Genomic DNA, 17,500 nt, shown 5'->3' with positions numbered 1-17,500 from the left:
CTGACCTTCGCTATATATCCATACATACATATACATATATACATACAGTATATATAAAAAAAAATATATATATATAAATATATATATATGTTCTTCAGTATTTATTGATACCTTTTTTTTATTTGGACCAACAATTTGTGTCATGGGACAAGCTTTCAAGAGTTTTCCTCTTCCTCAGGTCAAGCAATACCATAAATATATACGCACATAAACATGCGCACACAGTGTATATGTTTGCGTGTGCGCATGTTTATGTGTGCGTGTGCGCATGTTTGTGTGCGTGTGCGCATGTATATGTGCGTGTACGCATGTTTGTGTGTGTATATATGTGCGTTTGCGCATGTTTATGTGCGCATGTATACGTGTGTGCATGTTTATGTGTACGTGTGTGCATGTTTATGTGTGCGTGTGCGCATGTTTGTGTGCGTGTGCGCATGTATGTGTGCGTGAGCGCATGTATGTGTGTATGTGTGCGCATGTATACGTGTGTGCATGTATGTGTGCGTGTGCACGTGTATGTGTGCGCGTGCGCATGTATATGCGTGCGTGTGCATATATATCTATATCATACAAACACTCACAAAGGGGGTAAGCGCGGCCCTCCTAACCCAGCCGCCAAAGCTCCCTTACCCCCTCGCCGCTCCCTCCCCCCCCCCCGCCCGCTCCCTTACCCCCCCGCCTGCTCCCTTACCCCCCCCCCGCCCGCTCCCTTACCCCCCCGGCCGCCAACTCCCCAGCCGCTGGGGGGCCAAGCAGCCTCGGATCTGCGCCAGTCCCACTCTCCACCACCTCTCACTCCCGTTGTGTGTGTGTGTGTGTGTGTGTAGGGACATTTTACTCCTGCCAACAATTTGTGCCTCACTTTCACCCCACCCTACCCCTGCCCTTCACCCCCCCTACCCCTGCCCTTCACCACCCCTGCCCTTCACCCCCCTCTACCCCTGCCCTTCACCCCCCCTACTACCCCTGCTCTTCACCCCCCCTAACCCTGACCTTCACCCACCCCTACCCTACACCCACCCCTACCCCTGCCCTTCACCCCCCCTACCCCTGCCCTTTGACTGACGCACGCACACACCCTGACTGACGCACTCACACACCCTGACTGACGCACACACCCTGACTGACGCACGCACACACCCTGACTGACGCACGCACACACCCTGACTGACGCACGCACACACACCCTGACTGGCGCACGCACACAAACCCTGACTGGCGCACGCACACAAACCCTGACTGGCGCACGCACACAAACCCTGACAGCCACACGTACACACACTGACAGCCGCACGCACACACCCTGACTGACGCACGCACACACCCTGACTGACGCACGCACACCCTGACTGACGCACGCACACACCCTGACTGACGCACGCACACACACTGACGCACGCACACACTGACTGACTGACGCACGCACACACACACACACACACTGACTGATTGACGCACTGACTGACACACACACATACATACTGACGCACGCACACAACCCCTCACAGCCGCATGCACACAACCCCTCACAGCCACACGCACACATACACAGACTGACGCGCGCACACACACACACACACACACACACTGACTGCTGCACACACACCCACTGACTGCTGCACACACACACACTGACTGCTGCACACACACACACACACACACACTGATACACACACACACACTGACACAAACAAACACACACACACACTGACACACACACACACACACTGACACACACACACACTGACTGACACACGCGCGCACCCCCCCACACCCGCGCGCGCACACACACAGACTGACGCGCGCGCACACACACAATGAATGGTACACACACACATACACTGACACACACACACACACTGACACTGACACACACTGACACTGACACACACACACACACACACACACACACACACACACACACACTGACACACACACTGACTGACACACACACACACACTGACTGACACACACACACTTACTGACGCGCGCGCGCACACCCCCACACCCACACACTGACTGAATGACTGACTGACTGCCGCACGCACACACTGACTGACTGAGGCACACACACACGCACACACTGACTGTGTGTGTGTGTGTGTGCGTCAGTCAGTCTGTGTGTGTGTTTGTGTTTCTGCGTCAGACTCACTGACGCGCGCGCACACACACTGACTGACTGACGCACACACAATGACTGACGCACACACACTGCATGAAGCTGTAAAGGAGGGAGGGGGGAACTGGATTGATGTCAATGGGGGACAAACAGAGAGAGGGGGAGGGGTGAGGAGAGAGAGAGGAGCGGGAACATTACATCCCGGGCAACGCCGGGTCTCTCAGCTAGTATAAAATAAACGTAAAGAGAGGGTGCATACCATTCAATGATGGATACAAAAAAAGGAACAACAGGACAGTCACTCTTATACTCCCAGAAAGTGAATATATATATCATTTACGTGAATCACTATCCGTATTTGAAGTGTGTGTGTATATAAATATATATATATACATACAAATGAGCATACAGTAATATTTCCATTTGCTATTTGCCTTGCTATGGAGGGTTTTTGTCACTTTTTTACTCACATAACTTCACATATACATACATATATAATATATAATATATATATAATATATATATATATATATATATATATATATATATATATATATATATATATATGCATGCAGTGGAAGTGTATTGTGTGTATTTACCTACACACTCACTCCACATTTCAGTAACATACATATACATCTAATTAATATTCACATATACACGTTTGCTATAAATGGAATTATTACAATTTTACATTATATACACGTGCAATGAATGGAATAAACACTGTAATAAGTTTGAAATCGCCTATCCGAGCTGCTATGCATGGCTGATCCCTTTTCTCCAGCTTCCTTGAATGTACTACTGTATGAGGAAGATCATGTGACCAGATGCTAGTGCACGTTTAGAGAGAGGGAGGGCAGTGCTGACAAAGGGGTGTGCCTGGGTTTGTGACAGGCCATGAAGGGGCAGTGCCTTAGCAAATGCTTGTTAAAATAGAATACAAGAAAATTGGTCTTTCAAAGTTGTTTTTTTAAAAACAGAAAATGCTAAAAGTATTATTTCTTACTACAGAACTGATTTATTAAAAAAAACACACATGCAGGATATAGACTGAACTGCAGCTTTAAACCATTAAAATGTGGTCACCTGTTGGACTTTGGACTATGGAACCCTCATAACCCAAACTTAGTATGACCTGGTGTGTTACTGGTGTGTTGCGTACCTGCGCCAAATGGGTTAATGTTCAGTATGAGGCTAGACCAAACCGGACAACAGAAAGGTCAACAAGGGAGTAGGCAAAAGACAGAGTGAAAGAAATTTCCCTTAGAATCAAAATGATCACTTACCTGCCACCAAATATATTAACTACAGTAGGTACTAGCTGTAGACCTTGTATACAAAGAAAAAAGGGTTCTCTCTCGTACACATTATGCCAAATGAATGCTGAAGACCAGTTCCAGGTGCGAAGATAAGGTCACCCAGTACATATAGTACTTGTAATGTTTTATCATTTTCTTACTGGAGTGCTATTGGAAAGTGACCAAAAAAAACTAAAGGCACACAAACTTTTGGGTCACTCATCAACAGCACTCAAGTCACAAGATTGCAAGTGCCATATGTACTGGGTGAGATTGCCATAAAGATTTCCAAACCTCACATGTCTCGTGTGTGTGTGTGTGTGTGTGTGTGTGTGTGTGTGTGTGTGTGTGTGTGTGTGTGTGTGTGTGTGTGTGTGTGTGTGTGTGTGTGTGTGTGTGTGTGTGTGTGTGTGTGTGTGTGTGTGTGTGTGTGTGTGTGTGTGTGTGTGTGTGTGTGTGTGTGTGTGTGTGTGTGTGTTACCTGCAAGGTCTAAAAAGCTGTATATTCATAAATATGTACTGGAGGGATAACCCCAGCAACAGCAAACTCTGTAGTGTGTGATGGTGGTGCTCCCTAGGTAATGAACTAAATATATACACACAAAGAAAACGTAACCTAGTAAGGGCACTCTGTCATCACCTGGTAGTTTTATGAATGAATTAAAATAAGTAACTTTAATAATATCCAATTAAAATAAAGGTGATTAAAATAATGATTAAACACAAGTGTTGATCCTGTAATGCAGACACCAAGACCAATGTGGCTACTTGTTCTTTGCATTACCGTGTTAATGTGCAAATCCCATTTGTTTACATACCTGTTAACTTGCCCTTTGCCCTCTGGATCATTGTTTTTGAACAGCTGTCTGAGACTAAAATATCCTCCAGACTTCACTTTTTCCCGAAAAATATGCTCCAACTGTAATAAATAATCCTATTTTATCTTTCTGAAGAACATATTGGCCAACATCTAAGAACTCTTATCAGAGGATTCGATGGAAAAATGCACGAGATCCCACCATTTTCAACGGACTTGTGCTAGATTTTTTTCAGGGAAAATGTAAAAAATTATGACATTTTCTTCAAAATATTAAAGAGTCTCCCATATAGATACGAAGAATTGGGCATTATGGTCAAAAATAAAATTCTGGCTATGTTTAAAATAAATGATATTACAACACATCATGTTTTTCTGGAGCTATATTAAAAAAATGATATGTTTCTATAGTAAGCCTTTAGCATATACATTGATTTATGCTACACACAGGTCTATAGTTATACTGCATTTTATTTTAAAAAAAAGTATAATTCCACAGATCAACTACGTTATCTTCTTGAGTGCCCTTTGCCACTCTCAGGACATCACAAGAGCTGGCCCAGTAATGTCCCTAAAGCAGTGAACACAATCCGAATGGAAGAGGAGTTTTATCTCCTTTCACTTTTGTTATTGGGGCCGAGTCAAGTTCTATAGGTCCCTGGCACATGAGTGCTTCAAGCCAGCGGTGCGCAATCTTTCCAGCATGCGAGCATATATTAATTATGGCCATTATTTTTTGTAACACATTTACTATGAATATAAAGAAGATTTACCCATACAGGTCAGCCAAACCATTTTTGAGCTAATATTGAAACATACTGTACTTGACACCCCCCCCCCCTAATTATTTTTATATATATATATATATATATATATATATATATATATATATATATATATATACAGTATATATATATATAGATTTATATGAATATATCTGTGTAGTATTGATCATTGTTGATATAAATCTTAATGTATACTAACTACACCAGAATTGTAGCGCTCAGTATATTTACATTGCCCTGCATAGCCATACAGTACCTCATCCACTTCAATCCTGAGCTGCGTTCCAGGCCGTGACATTGAACTGGACCTGCTGCTGGCAGCACTCGCTATGCTCTCGGCCCGGCTTCCGATGTCAGCTCTCTGACCTTGATGTGTGAAAAAAAAAAATCAGGATGTCCATTAACTTTATTTTTAGAAGCTAACCCCCAAGAAAAAGAAGCATGCAGAACTATGTCATGTCGCTGCCCCACGTGGGAGTCTGGGCTCATAGGCCTAGATCAGGGGTCTCCAAACTCAGTCCTCAAGAGCCACACACAGGCCGGCTTTTATGGATATCCCTTTTTCCACACAGGTGGCTCAATCAGTGGCTCAGTCTAGCACTGAACCACGGATTAAGCACAGGTGGCTCAAACAGGGATATCCATAAACGCCGGCCTGTGTGCGGCTCTTGAGGACTGAGTTTGGAGACCCCTGGCCTAGATCATAGGCCTAGATCTGCTAAACACTGTTAAATCAGGGAACATAACGTGATTACGTTCCCTGACTTAACGTGGTATCCACAAAGCTAACTACATGCAAAAACAATGCCCGAACTGCATCTCAATAGTATACACATAACGTCCCTTTATTGTGGCATTATCTTCCATTAACGTGACGTTACGCCAGCCTTAATGTTGGAATGGAGAGAGAGAGGAGAGAAAATAATGCCAGCAAATAAAGCTATTATTTAAATCATTCTGTAGTGTTACAGCCATCCAGACACCGCGAAAGCACAATTCCAAGATATGGAGAAGAGCAAAGGCAAGTGTAGCTAGGACTTAAAAAACGTAACGATAAGTCCCGGTGTTAACTTGAATGGACCTTCTTTATATAGGTGATGCTATGATAATGACCTATGTGCATATCATTTATAAGTCATTATCACCAGTATCCATTATAGTTACCGCTATGCTCTTTACGGAATAAAGTAACTGTCCTTTGTAGATACAGCGCTACTCTAAACGGGACGTTACAGTTACGTTAAGTGGTTTAAGGAGTTTAGTGGATCTAAACCATACTTCCATGGAAAGAAGTTATTTTATCCCAATGGCCCTGGACAAGGACATGTATTGTAATCTATGCATGAAACGTGTAGTGTCGCAGGCTCTTTATAGTTTGGCTATCTAATTATAGTTTCTTGTGCTTGCAATAAATTAATGGTCCGTATTTTCAAGGTGTACACTTTCATTCATAGCTGAGCTGTTTTGTATCTGTTACACGTAAAAGGGGGTTATTCACTAAGGTCAGTTGCGGGTTAACGCATCCGATCCGGATTTAACTGCATTTGACTTGAACCTACAGCCTATAGGCTTAGATTCACTATAGGGTACTAAGCTATAGCCCGCCTTCACTCCCACTCAAATGAATGGGAATAATATTGTGCTAAAGCTTAGCACCCTTTATTGAACCTGGACCATAGTTCATTAACCCTTTCTCAACTGGAGGGGTCTTGCTATGCATTTCAGGCTTCTTTGGAAACAAACCACTGCACAAATATATGTAATTTCACTGCTATATAACTAGCTATTATGACAAGTTTACAAATATAATACTCAAAATATCAGAAGGCTTCTATTCATCGTATTCAAGGTCACGTGACCTTGTGATTTGTAACGTTTGAGGAAAAGTTAGATAGGCATTACATTATGCATATATTATAATAATATAGAATTATATAATATAACTATTTAACTATATAATAATATAATATTATAATGAGATGAATTAAATTCTACGTCAGCCCCTCTGACTGTGAAGAGCTTTTTGTTGCCTAAGCAAAGCACTGATGCTGAGCTATAGGGTCATTACTTTTTGACTATTGGTATATTGAACAGGTGACCTGTGAACAGAATACGTTGTCTAATCACACGTTGAAATGTATCCTGCACAACTATGAATACACAAAGAGCTACAAGGAAGGTAAACAAAACAAACCATTTATCATATGTAAACTGCAATTTTTTTCTACCGGGTACGTGTTAAAATGTTTTACTGTGTTGTGCTCAACATGCGGATGAAGAGTCATAGACAGTAATTCAAGTCTTTTAGTAAAGCTTTTTATTTTTTTAATCTCCCACGAGTCCTTGAAGATGGCAGTGAACCTGGGACCGGATTTACTAAAAGCAAGGAATGACCTAATGATGAACAACATCCTACAAGTCCCTACTGATCTTGCAGAGATGCACACAAATAATTTCAAACATGCCATGCATGCAAATTGCTACAGATTTAGATTAAAAGTGAACTCACCTTAAAATGGTGTACTGGCATACCCCGCATTAACGTACGCAATGGGACCGGTAAGTAAAGCGAAAATGTACTTAAAATGAAGCACTACCTTTTCCCACTTATCGATGTATGTACTGTACGGCAGTCGTCATATACGTGCATAACTGATGTAAATAACGCATGTGTAACAGGCTCTATAGTCTCCTCGCTTGCGCACAGCTTCGGTACAGGTAGGGAGCCGGTATTGCTGTTCAGGACGTGCTGACAGGCGCATGCGTGAGCTGCCGTTTGCCTATTGGGCGATGTGTCCTTACTCGCGAGTGTACTTCAAGTGAGTGTCCTTAAAGCGGGGTATGCCTGTATTACAGAACTGAGAAGTACTATATAAAAAAACACAGGTTTAGCCTTAAGCAGTGTATCTTTTCTAGACTGTAAGGCCCTGGTCCCGCTGCGTCCGGTGGCGCGTGCGGCCGCGTGCGCCACCAGCCCCTTATCTGCAATCTGTTGGTCCCCGCTGCCTCCTCCCTCCGTGGCTCACTACGTGCTGTGACGCGTCAGCCGGCCAGCGCTACCAGAAGATGGTGTTCTAGAGCGTTGACGCGTCACGTGGTGCGCGTGTGAGGCAATGAGGAGGTAAGCAGGGGAGCAGGGAAGGAGCTCGTAGGGAGGCGGCCTGTTGAGCTGTGTGTCATGGCTTGTTTTGTTTTTTTTGCCGGCTCAGTTTCATTCAGGAGAAGGGAACCTCAGTCCGCGATGAGAAACCCGCGGGTCAATTGATTTTCCCAAGCTACTTAAGCTACTTAAGTTACTTAAGCTACTTAAGTGCCAGAGCGTGATCGTATCTCCGGGCTCCTGCACACCGGAGGAGGGGAGGGGGGTACGAACGGACGGACCCTCCGTTCAAACCACGCCCCCACCCCCACTCCGTCTCCCGCTCCCTACAGACCGCAGATAGCGGTCTGTGCCTCTCAGCGCGCTGCCTGCAAGCAGTGCGGGCGCGCTGACTGAGGGAGCGGGGCCTTAGCCTAACGTCCCTGAACTTACAAGGGGCAGCCTGGGCTTGGGGGCAGGTGGGGAATTACCCCCTGGGCCAGTCAGATTTTGAATAATTGGGCTCAATGCAGGTTCTGGTCATTAGGTGGTGCTACAGAGCTTACATAGCAGCACTTCCTCTGTGGAGTGTACTGGTAAGTTTATGTATATGCAGGGGCACCGACAAGGGGGGGGGGGAGAGCAGGGACAAATGTCCCTGGCCCGGCTACTCTGGCAGGGCCTGCCCGATGGACAAGAAGCATAGGAGAAAAGCAGTGAAGCTGCTCATCTCTCCCCTTCTGTGATAGAATGAGTAAGCAATCGGTCACTCACCCAGGGCCAGCCAGTGAGGCTGCACATTCTTTCAGGGGTGTGGCTCCATACTACAGCTCCAGCTTTTTCCTCCCTGCTCCAGTGACCTAGTTTGAATGGGACTGCAGGGACCCAACGCTGTGTTAATCTGATGGGCCATTAAGAATCTCACAGAAATGTTGAGGCAATGTTGAGGCATTTTCTGTGAGACTGCCCCAGAATTTCGCAGGCACGAGTTCTAATACTAGTGGCTGCATCTGTAAACACTCGGTGTCCACAGAACAATCCCACCCAAAGTGTGAAGTAGCGCTACCATAATGTGTTATGAGCTGTTGGTGCACTTAGGATACCTGCCTGGGCACTCCTATATCCAGGTGTCGCAGTCGGATCAAAGGATCAGTCAGGTCCCACGCCGTGGGGCCTCCGACACCAATCCCCTCACTCCTTATGATCCCGATCCACCTCTTGAGGCGAGCTCCAGCTGGAGTGTCTCACCTAATGTCTATGTGGCCTGTGGCCTGGTCTCAGACCGCAGGGCACCGCATGGCCGTCCGATCATCAGTGCAACAGCACTACTAGTCACTAAGGGGAAGAGTCCCTATCTGGGGCCTTCACTGCAATACTCCTCTGGGGTAACTCAGGATCTAGCTGGGGCCTAAGGGGAAAGCCTAGGCCTAGTCCAGGGAAGCACTGCTCCCTGGACACTACCTGCTCTGTTGCCTCCTCCATCAGGACTGCCTTGCAGGCTCTCAACCCGCGGAGGATATACTGTCTCTCCTGCTCGTATAGCCCTATTGGTTGGGGCTGCCCCATGTGATTTTCCCTCCCCCCAGAGGATCATGGGACTTGTAGTCCCGCACTGCATCTGCGGAGCCACCTAAGATGGCCACCGCACTCAGCACCCACTGCGCATGCGCACTTCACCATTCTGCGCATGTGCGACTCCCAAGATGGCCACCCCTACACTCCCGATCTGCGTGGAGCTCCGGCGGCCTCCGATCAGCCAGGCAGCTCCCCCCCGCACTGGAGGAAAGAAGGGGGAACTCTGCTACATCCTCCCCACTGGTGCAGAATCCAACGTCCCCGCATGAGAATAACATATATACAGGATCTTATATAATGAAAAATGCATATCATACATACAACTTAACTGTACAATAAGCATCTAAACAAGTGCATCATAGTCGGTAACCCATTGGTGGATACTCATAGATGAATGTACACAGGTAGTTGTGCCTCTCTGCCGACCATCATGAAATAGGGTGTGTACCCGGTGGATACTTGCCTGGTGCAGTTCTAGGCATGCACTATAGGCTCTACATGCTTGCTCCTTTCGGCCTTCTCAGATCCCTTCAGATTGCCTAGCATATCCACTGGGTTAGGATGAACCTTTCCGGCAGAGCATCTCCTTCAGGGTGATAGGGAGTGGTACGAGACTTCTCGATATTGAGCAGTTTTAGAGTTCTTTGATCAACTTGCTTTCTAAGTCTCTCCCTTGATCAGAGTGCATCCGATTAGCTAACCCGTAATGGATAAAGTATTTCTCCCACAATACTTTGGCTACTGTGAGAGCTTTTGGTCTTTGGTAGGGAACGCTAGAGCATTTCAGCTGTAATGGTCTGTCACTACCAGGACATCCCCGATACCCTTTCAGTCTGCTTCGATGCAGGAAATCCATGCAGACTAGGTCAATTGGACCACAGCTCTTTAAGTGGCCCATTGGGGCTGCACGTGTAGGCAGTGTTTTTCGCTGTATGCACCGCAGACACCTCCGGCAATGGTGCTCCACTGATTCTCACATCTTGGGCCAGAAGAATCTATCCCTTACTAGCCCGAATGTTTTGTCCAATCCCAGGTGTCCGTGGTCATCATGCAGAGATCGTAGGACAATATACTGCAAACTTTTGGGCAGGACGAGTTGTTTCCTATTGGGATGGTTGTGGTAGGGGATAACTCTGTAGAGAAGGCCATGCTCTATGTGGAACTTGTCCCATTCCCTCACGATAACAGCGACCGTGTCGGTAGGAGCACGCTTCACTAAGGAGGGGTTGTTCTCTTGGTTCGCCCTGCATATGGCTCTAGCCACCGGGTCTCGGATCTGGTGTATCACCAACACTTTCCTTCTCATGATGGTATCTTGCGTGACAGACATGCCTTCGGGATGGCAGTATGCTGCTGGAAGTGCCTTGGACATACAGCCCAATGAGTCCACCACTCTGAGTTCGGAGAACGCGATCTTATCCTCCACTATCACCGCAGTTGAGCACATTGCCCGAATCCCAGGGCCAGGGATTTCTTCCCACGGTCTATCATCAGGCATTGTACTCAGTCCTGGTCTTCTGGACAGCTCCGATGTTCAGTGGCTCTGGCATGTACTTCAGCATGAACTGATAGTTAGACAGGGCAGCCAACCATCTGTGGCTTGGTGGAGGTCAACATGTATGTCAGGGGATTATTATTGGTTCGCACCTCAAATGAGACCCCATACAAATAATCGTGCAGTTTATCAACTACAGCCCACTTGAGTGCTAGAAATTCCAGTTTATGAACTGGATAGTTTTGTTCACTCAGCGTCAAGCTGCAACTCGCATACGCTACTGGGCAGAGGCCGGAAGGGTACTTTTGATGTAACGTTGAAGCTGGCATCCACATGCAGGATATATGGCTGCTCTGGATCAGCATATGCCAAGACTCGCCGTTCTGTGCATGCGCGATGCCCAAGATGGCCGCCCTCACACTCCCGATCTGCGCAGAGCTCTGGCAGCATCCGAACAGCCAGGCAGCTCCCCCCCGCACTGTAGGAAAGAAGGGGGTTGAATGGCTACATCAACGATGCTGCCTAACAGTACCATTCTCACTGCTACTATTAAAAATAATCTTTCTTGGGTGGGTAGCTGGGCAGCTGGGCTCCTATTCACCCAGCGCCGGTGCTACCACAAGGCAACTTACGCGGGTCACCTAGAGTGGCACATTTTGGTGTGCGGTGATGGCAGCAGCAGCAGCAGCAGAGGAGGCGTATGGCAGCGGGAGAAGAGCCCAGTGGAGGAGGAGAACGCCGGGTGGCGGTGGGAGAAGGGGACAGAGGAGAATGGCAGGAGCAGGGCAGCAGAGGACAGCGGATGGCAGCGAGAGAAGAGGATGGAGGACCATGTGAGCAGAGCAGGGCGGCACAGGAGGTTGGCCGCGTAGGAGCGCGCCTGGAAGTCTTCACTTCACTTCCGCTGCTACAGTGCGCTCCTTCCCAGCTGTCCTCCTGTGCCGCCCAGCTCTGCTCCCATGGTCTTCACTCCTCTTCTCCCGCCGCCCGCCCTCCTCCACCTCCTCTGCTGCTCCATTCCTGCTATTCTCCATCCCCTTCTCCTGCTGCTGCCCGCTGTCTTCCTCCTCTGTCCTCATCTCCCTCCACCACTCGATGTCCTCCTCTTCTGCCCTGCTCCACCTCAGACCACCGAAGCCAGGTAGGTGGGAGTAGGAGGTGGTGGTGAGAGAGGAAGAGGAGGAGGAGCGTGTGAGAAAGGACAAGGCGAAGGTGATAGAAGAAGAAAAAGAGGGGTGAGAGAAGAACGGTTGAGGAAGAAGAGAAGGAGGGTGAGAAAAGAAGAGAAGGAGGGGGTGAGAAGAGAAGGAGGGGGTGAGAGGAGAAGGAGTGGGTGAGAGGAGAAGGAGTGGATGAGAGGAGAAGGAGGGGGCGGGTGAGAGGAGGAGGGGGCGGGTGAGAGGGGAAGGAGGGGGCAGGTGTGAGGAGGAGGGGGCGTGAGAGGAGAAAGGGGGGTGAGAGGAAGAGGAGGGGGTGAGAGGAGGAGGAGGGGTGAGAGGAGGATGAGGGGTGAGAGGAGGAGGAAGGGGGTGATTGTAGAGGAGTGGGAGGGGTGAGCATGAATGGGGCTATAATAAAAAAAATTTAAAAGGGCGGGAGGTTCGCCCCCAGGGTGCCAGATACCCTTGCACCGGCCCTGTCTCCACACCATTGTGATGTAATCTGGCTACATGGCTAAGTCGGGGATGCTGAAACAGCTGCAGCAGTGAAATACAAATTTCCTGGGTACGGGTGGTGACTGTGCTCCCGAGAGAAGTGGTGTGGGGGGTGGGAGGTGACAGGGAGGAAGGGTGAGGTGAAAGAGAATGTGAGAGGAGTATGAAAAGGTCAGCTGTCTCTTATTTATGTTCTCCACTTCTTTTTAAAGGCAAAGGCATTTTTTGTAGAAAGTCTCTCCCCTTTACAGCATAAAGGTTACAGTACTGTACAGTATGTGTCTATAGCTACAATTCCCAGCAGGGGATTCAGGAACTCGTAGGGGTTCTCAAGGGATCTCCTCGGGATTCGCCAAAATAAATATGTAATAGTGGATCACAGGCAGTATAGTGGGTTCCTGAACCAGTGTAAGGATCTCCACGGGTCAATAACTATCCCCCCCCCCCCCCCCCAAGGTCCATAACTACTCCCTGCAGACCCTTATATCCTTCTCCCCCCATGCCAAGATCCACTTCTTCCCCTCAGGGAGCCCCAGAGCCCCATTGTGTGTCTATGTGTGTATATATATATATATATATATATATATATATACAGTACAAATATATGTATATATACAGTGGTTGACAAATCACCAAAAAATCTACTCGCCACACAAAAAAATCTACTCGCCACCTAGTACCAAACGTGTGCTGCTTGGGCCAATATTTACTCGCCCGGGGGTTAAATCCACTCGCCCGGGGCGAGCAAATGTATAGGTTTGTCGAACCATATATATATACAGCTCAACCCCGTTATAACGCAATCCGTTACAATGCAAATCCACTTATAACGAGATGCAAGCATGGCTCCCAATTTTCAGATTTATGAATACTTCACAACACGATTATTGGTATTGTAAATCCTTTATTGTACAATGCATACATTATACATTATTCCTAACGCGATCCGCTTATAACACAATGTGATTCTGTGGACCCCAAGCACAGTGTTATATGGGGGTTGAGCTGTATTTATATAAGGTATGCATATTATGTGTGGTGCTGCCACTGCATATATGATGTATGTAATACATAGTGAATGTTCATGCATGCTGTGTGGTCTGAATGCCTGTGTAGTATGTGTGGCTGATGTGGACATATGTAAATCTGGTACAGTATGCATGTTTATTGTGCGTTTGTATGGTGTATGGAGCTTGCTTATTGTATGGTGTGTGTATCTGTGTATGGTGTATGGAGCTTGCTTATTGTATGGTGTGTGTATCTGTGTATGGTGTATGGAGCTTGCTTATTGTATGGTGTGTGTATTTGTGTATGGTGTATGGAGCTTGCTTATTGTATGGTGTGTGTATTTGTGTATGGTGTATGGAGCTTGCTTATTGTATGGTGTGTATTTGTGTATGGTGTATGGAGCTTGCTTATTGTATGGTGTGTGTTTTTGTGTATGGTGTATGGAGCTTGCTTATTGTATGGTGTGTGTATCTGTGTATGGTGAGTGGGCAGCCTGATTCTTGGGCCAGGTGGTCAGGCTTCGCCCTTGGGCTAAATTTGCCACTCAGCCCCTGACCGATGTGAATACAGACAGATAAATTCACACATCCTGACCTCTCTTTGTGACTTCTAGTGTTTCATTTATTAAGGCACACAGGAGTTGGGTTACCCTCATCAAATAATGATAATTTCCTGAGCAATTTTGGTTACCTGACTTATATTGTCACAATGGCTACTATATCTGTTGGTTTAACATTTTCTCTGATTACTGAATGTCCCGGCCATAACTGATACAATTAGCTTACATACAGTATGTATAAATGTCACCACCCTCTGCTTCCTCCAACATGTGCCTGGAATGCAATAATAAAAGTAAACCAAGTTTATTTCTGGGAGTAGCATTGCTCTCCCTGGCTGAGAAGACACCGTTCCTATAAAGTATTCCTGGCCTTTTATTTTATGCAGACATTTTAAAAATTGCTGTGGCAAGTGCAGATTTCTCTAGATCTTATTTGATGAAAAGTCTTTAGCATACTCTATCTTTCTCGGACAATACATACCTGAAATCTTATATGTCACCAATGTGGCATTAAACAAGGTAATTAAGTCAACTTCAAAGTAAAAATAACATAACGTCACACTTAAGTCTGTACAAACATGCAGTCTTTAGCATTACGCACTCACATGGTCTGTACATACATGCGGCCAACTTTACTAAATTAGCTGTGTGTAGTGTAACTCATACCCTGTTATACTGTATGTGTTTACTAACTCATTATTATAGTATCACTAGGGCACTTACTAATCTTCTCAGGTGGCTGGATTACACAACAAAGTGCCGCCAATTCCCATGCCAAAAGACAGCCACTTAGCCACATGTTAATTATACGGCATTACCTGTTGTTGTTGTGTTGCCTTGTTATTACCCGTTACAAAATCCTTTAAGTGTTTGCAGCAGCAGCAGCCAAAGTATATAGCAAGATGTGCGTCTTAACCCACTCTGTGAGCTTGATACCCTGTATACTGGCATATTACCCAGCAGGACATGCAGGAGATAAGAACAGGCTGTAAAAGGAAGTAAGCTCTGGGGGTTTGCAATCCGAACTATGCTGTGTTACAGTCAATTATTCCTCTGGTGTCTAAGTAAAATCTTCTACTTATCTATTCTGTAATATTGTGTTTGACGTTATGCTCGTGTCACATTTGCAACCCTAGTTTTGTTACATCTTTGATATTCTATACTTGACATTAAGGATTACATTGCTTTATTGTGCTCATTACTTGCATACCTAGCATCTTTTATATAGTACAGTTACAGTATTGTGTATATACTTTCTGTCAATAATTCCTTCTATGAGTTTGAACCTGATCTTTACTTGGGTGCAGGGTTTATTGACTTGCCTTGCGTTTGTAATAACATCGTTCTATAGTTCAAAATAAGAACAAACATTTGCTTCATAGTTTGTTACCTCTTTCCATTACTAATTCTGATTTTATTTCAACTTTTGTGCCTTACACACCGATACTGTATTAAGGTTTTTTAACCTGTGCACACACACTAATCTTATACTATATTAGTGAAAGCACTGTATGCCTGCCTGCCTGCCTGCCTGCCTGCCTGCCTGCCTGCCTGCCTGCCTGCCTGCCAGCCTGCCTGCCTGCCTGGATGTCCGGTGTCCCTAGGGGAAATCTCATTGGTCCCTTGGGCCGCCCCCGCACACCTCTCATTGGCCTGAGGTGGAGGCACACCTCTCATAGGCCTGAGGCGGAGTGACGGGCGGGCCAAACACACACACACACACCCACACTCACACACTCTCTCTCTCTACCCTCCTTAACGGCTGACACACACACACACACACTCTCTCTCTCTCTCTCTCTCTCTCCCCCCCCCCTCCTTAACGGCTGTGCCCGGCCTTGACTTCCCCCCCCGGCCGCTGGCCCGCAACAACGGAACCCCCCCTATCACCACTCCGCGGGACCTCAACATCACCCTCTCCCCCGGTGCTCCCTCTCCCCCGGTGCTTCCCCCCCCCATCCCCCCAGAGCACCCTCTCTCCCGGTGCCCACCCGCTCTCCCGGTGCTCCCTCTCCCCCGGTGCTCCCTACCCCCCCCCCCCCCCCCAGAGCACGCTGTCGCCGCTCTCACCTTCAGGCCTAGAGGCCGCGCCCCCAGCTCACCATCCCCGCACGCGCTGCTCCCGCTCTCTCAGTCGGGAGCTGTACGGGCCGCGGCCCACACCACCTCCTCACCTGAGCGTCTCAGCTCCGCATCGCCGGGGTAACGGTGACCGCCGAGGAACCCGAGGAGGAGGAGGAGCGCGGCCCGGTGCGAGGTAAGTAACCGCACGGGAAGGGATCTTTCACCCCCCCCCCCCCCCGGCCCGGCGCTTCACCCCACCCGGCCCGGCCCGCTTCACCCAGGCCGGCGCGTCACCCCCCCCCGGCCTGGCCCTTCACCCGGCCTGGCGCTTCACCCCCCCCCGCCCTGGCCCTTCACCCCCCCCCCCCGCCCTGGCCCTTCACCCGGCCCGGCCCTTCACCCGGCCAGGCCCTTCACCCGGCCCGGCCCTTCACCCGGCCCTGCCCTTCACCCCCCCCCCCCCGACCCTGCCCTTCACCCCCCCCCCCCCGGCCCTGCCCTTCACCCCCCCCCGGCCCTGCCCTTCACCCCCCCCCCCGGCCCTGCCCTTCACCCCCCCCCGGCCCTGCCCTTCGCCCCCCCCCCCCCGGCCCTGCCCTTCGCCCCCCCCCGGCCCTGCCCTTCGCCCCCCCCCCCCCGGCCCTGCCCTTCGCCCCCCCCCCGGCCCTGCCCTTCGCCCCCCCCCCGGCCCTGCCCTTCGCCCCCCCCCGGCCCTGCCCTTCGCCCCCCCCCCGGCCCTGCCCTTCGCCCCCTCCCGGCCCTGCCCTTCGCCCCCTCTGGCCCTGCCCTTTGCCCCCGCCCTCCCTGCCCTTCGCCCCGCCCTCCCTGCCCTTCGCCCCCGCCCTCCCTGCCCTTCGCTCCCACCCTCCCTGCCCTTCGCCCCCTGCCCTTCGCCCCCGCCCTCCCTGCCCTTCGCTCCCAAACTCCCTGCCCTTCGCTCCCTGCTCTTCGCCCCCACCCTCCCTGCCCTTCGCCCCCACCCTCCCTGCCCTACACACGTACACACACGTACACACACGTACACACACGTATACACACGTATA

At 48.7% G+C, this 17,500-nt stretch overlaps 1 protein-coding gene across 2 annotated transcripts in view; it reads right to left on the bottom strand.

The window, feature by feature from the left end:
• Window positions 1–17,500, bottom strand: part of LOC142501025 (EF-hand calcium-binding domain-containing protein 6-like) — a 153,806-nt gene that overhangs the window by 128,869 nt on the left and 7,437 nt on the right. For both annotated transcript variants that reach the window (XM_075610271.1, XM_075610279.1), the window contains exons 3-4: window positions 5,279–5,388; window positions 4,239–4,339 (exon numbers count right to left, since the gene is read on the bottom strand). In XM_075610271.1, coding sequence (XP_075466386.1) covers window positions 4,239–4,339; window positions 5,279–5,388 — 211 coding nt within the window. The remainder of the gene's footprint in view (window positions 1–4,238; window positions 4,340–5,278; window positions 5,389–17,500) is intronic.

The sequence above is a fragment of the Ascaphus truei genome, chromosome 1 (genome assembly GCF_040206685.1).
Source record: "Ascaphus truei isolate aAscTru1 chromosome 1, aAscTru1.hap1, whole genome shotgun sequence".
In the NCBI taxonomy this organism is placed as follows: Eukaryota; Metazoa; Chordata; class Amphibia; order Anura; family Ascaphidae; genus Ascaphus; species Ascaphus truei.
Note: the sequence above shows the minus strand (reverse complement) of the source record. Positions and strands in the feature narration are given on the sequence as shown.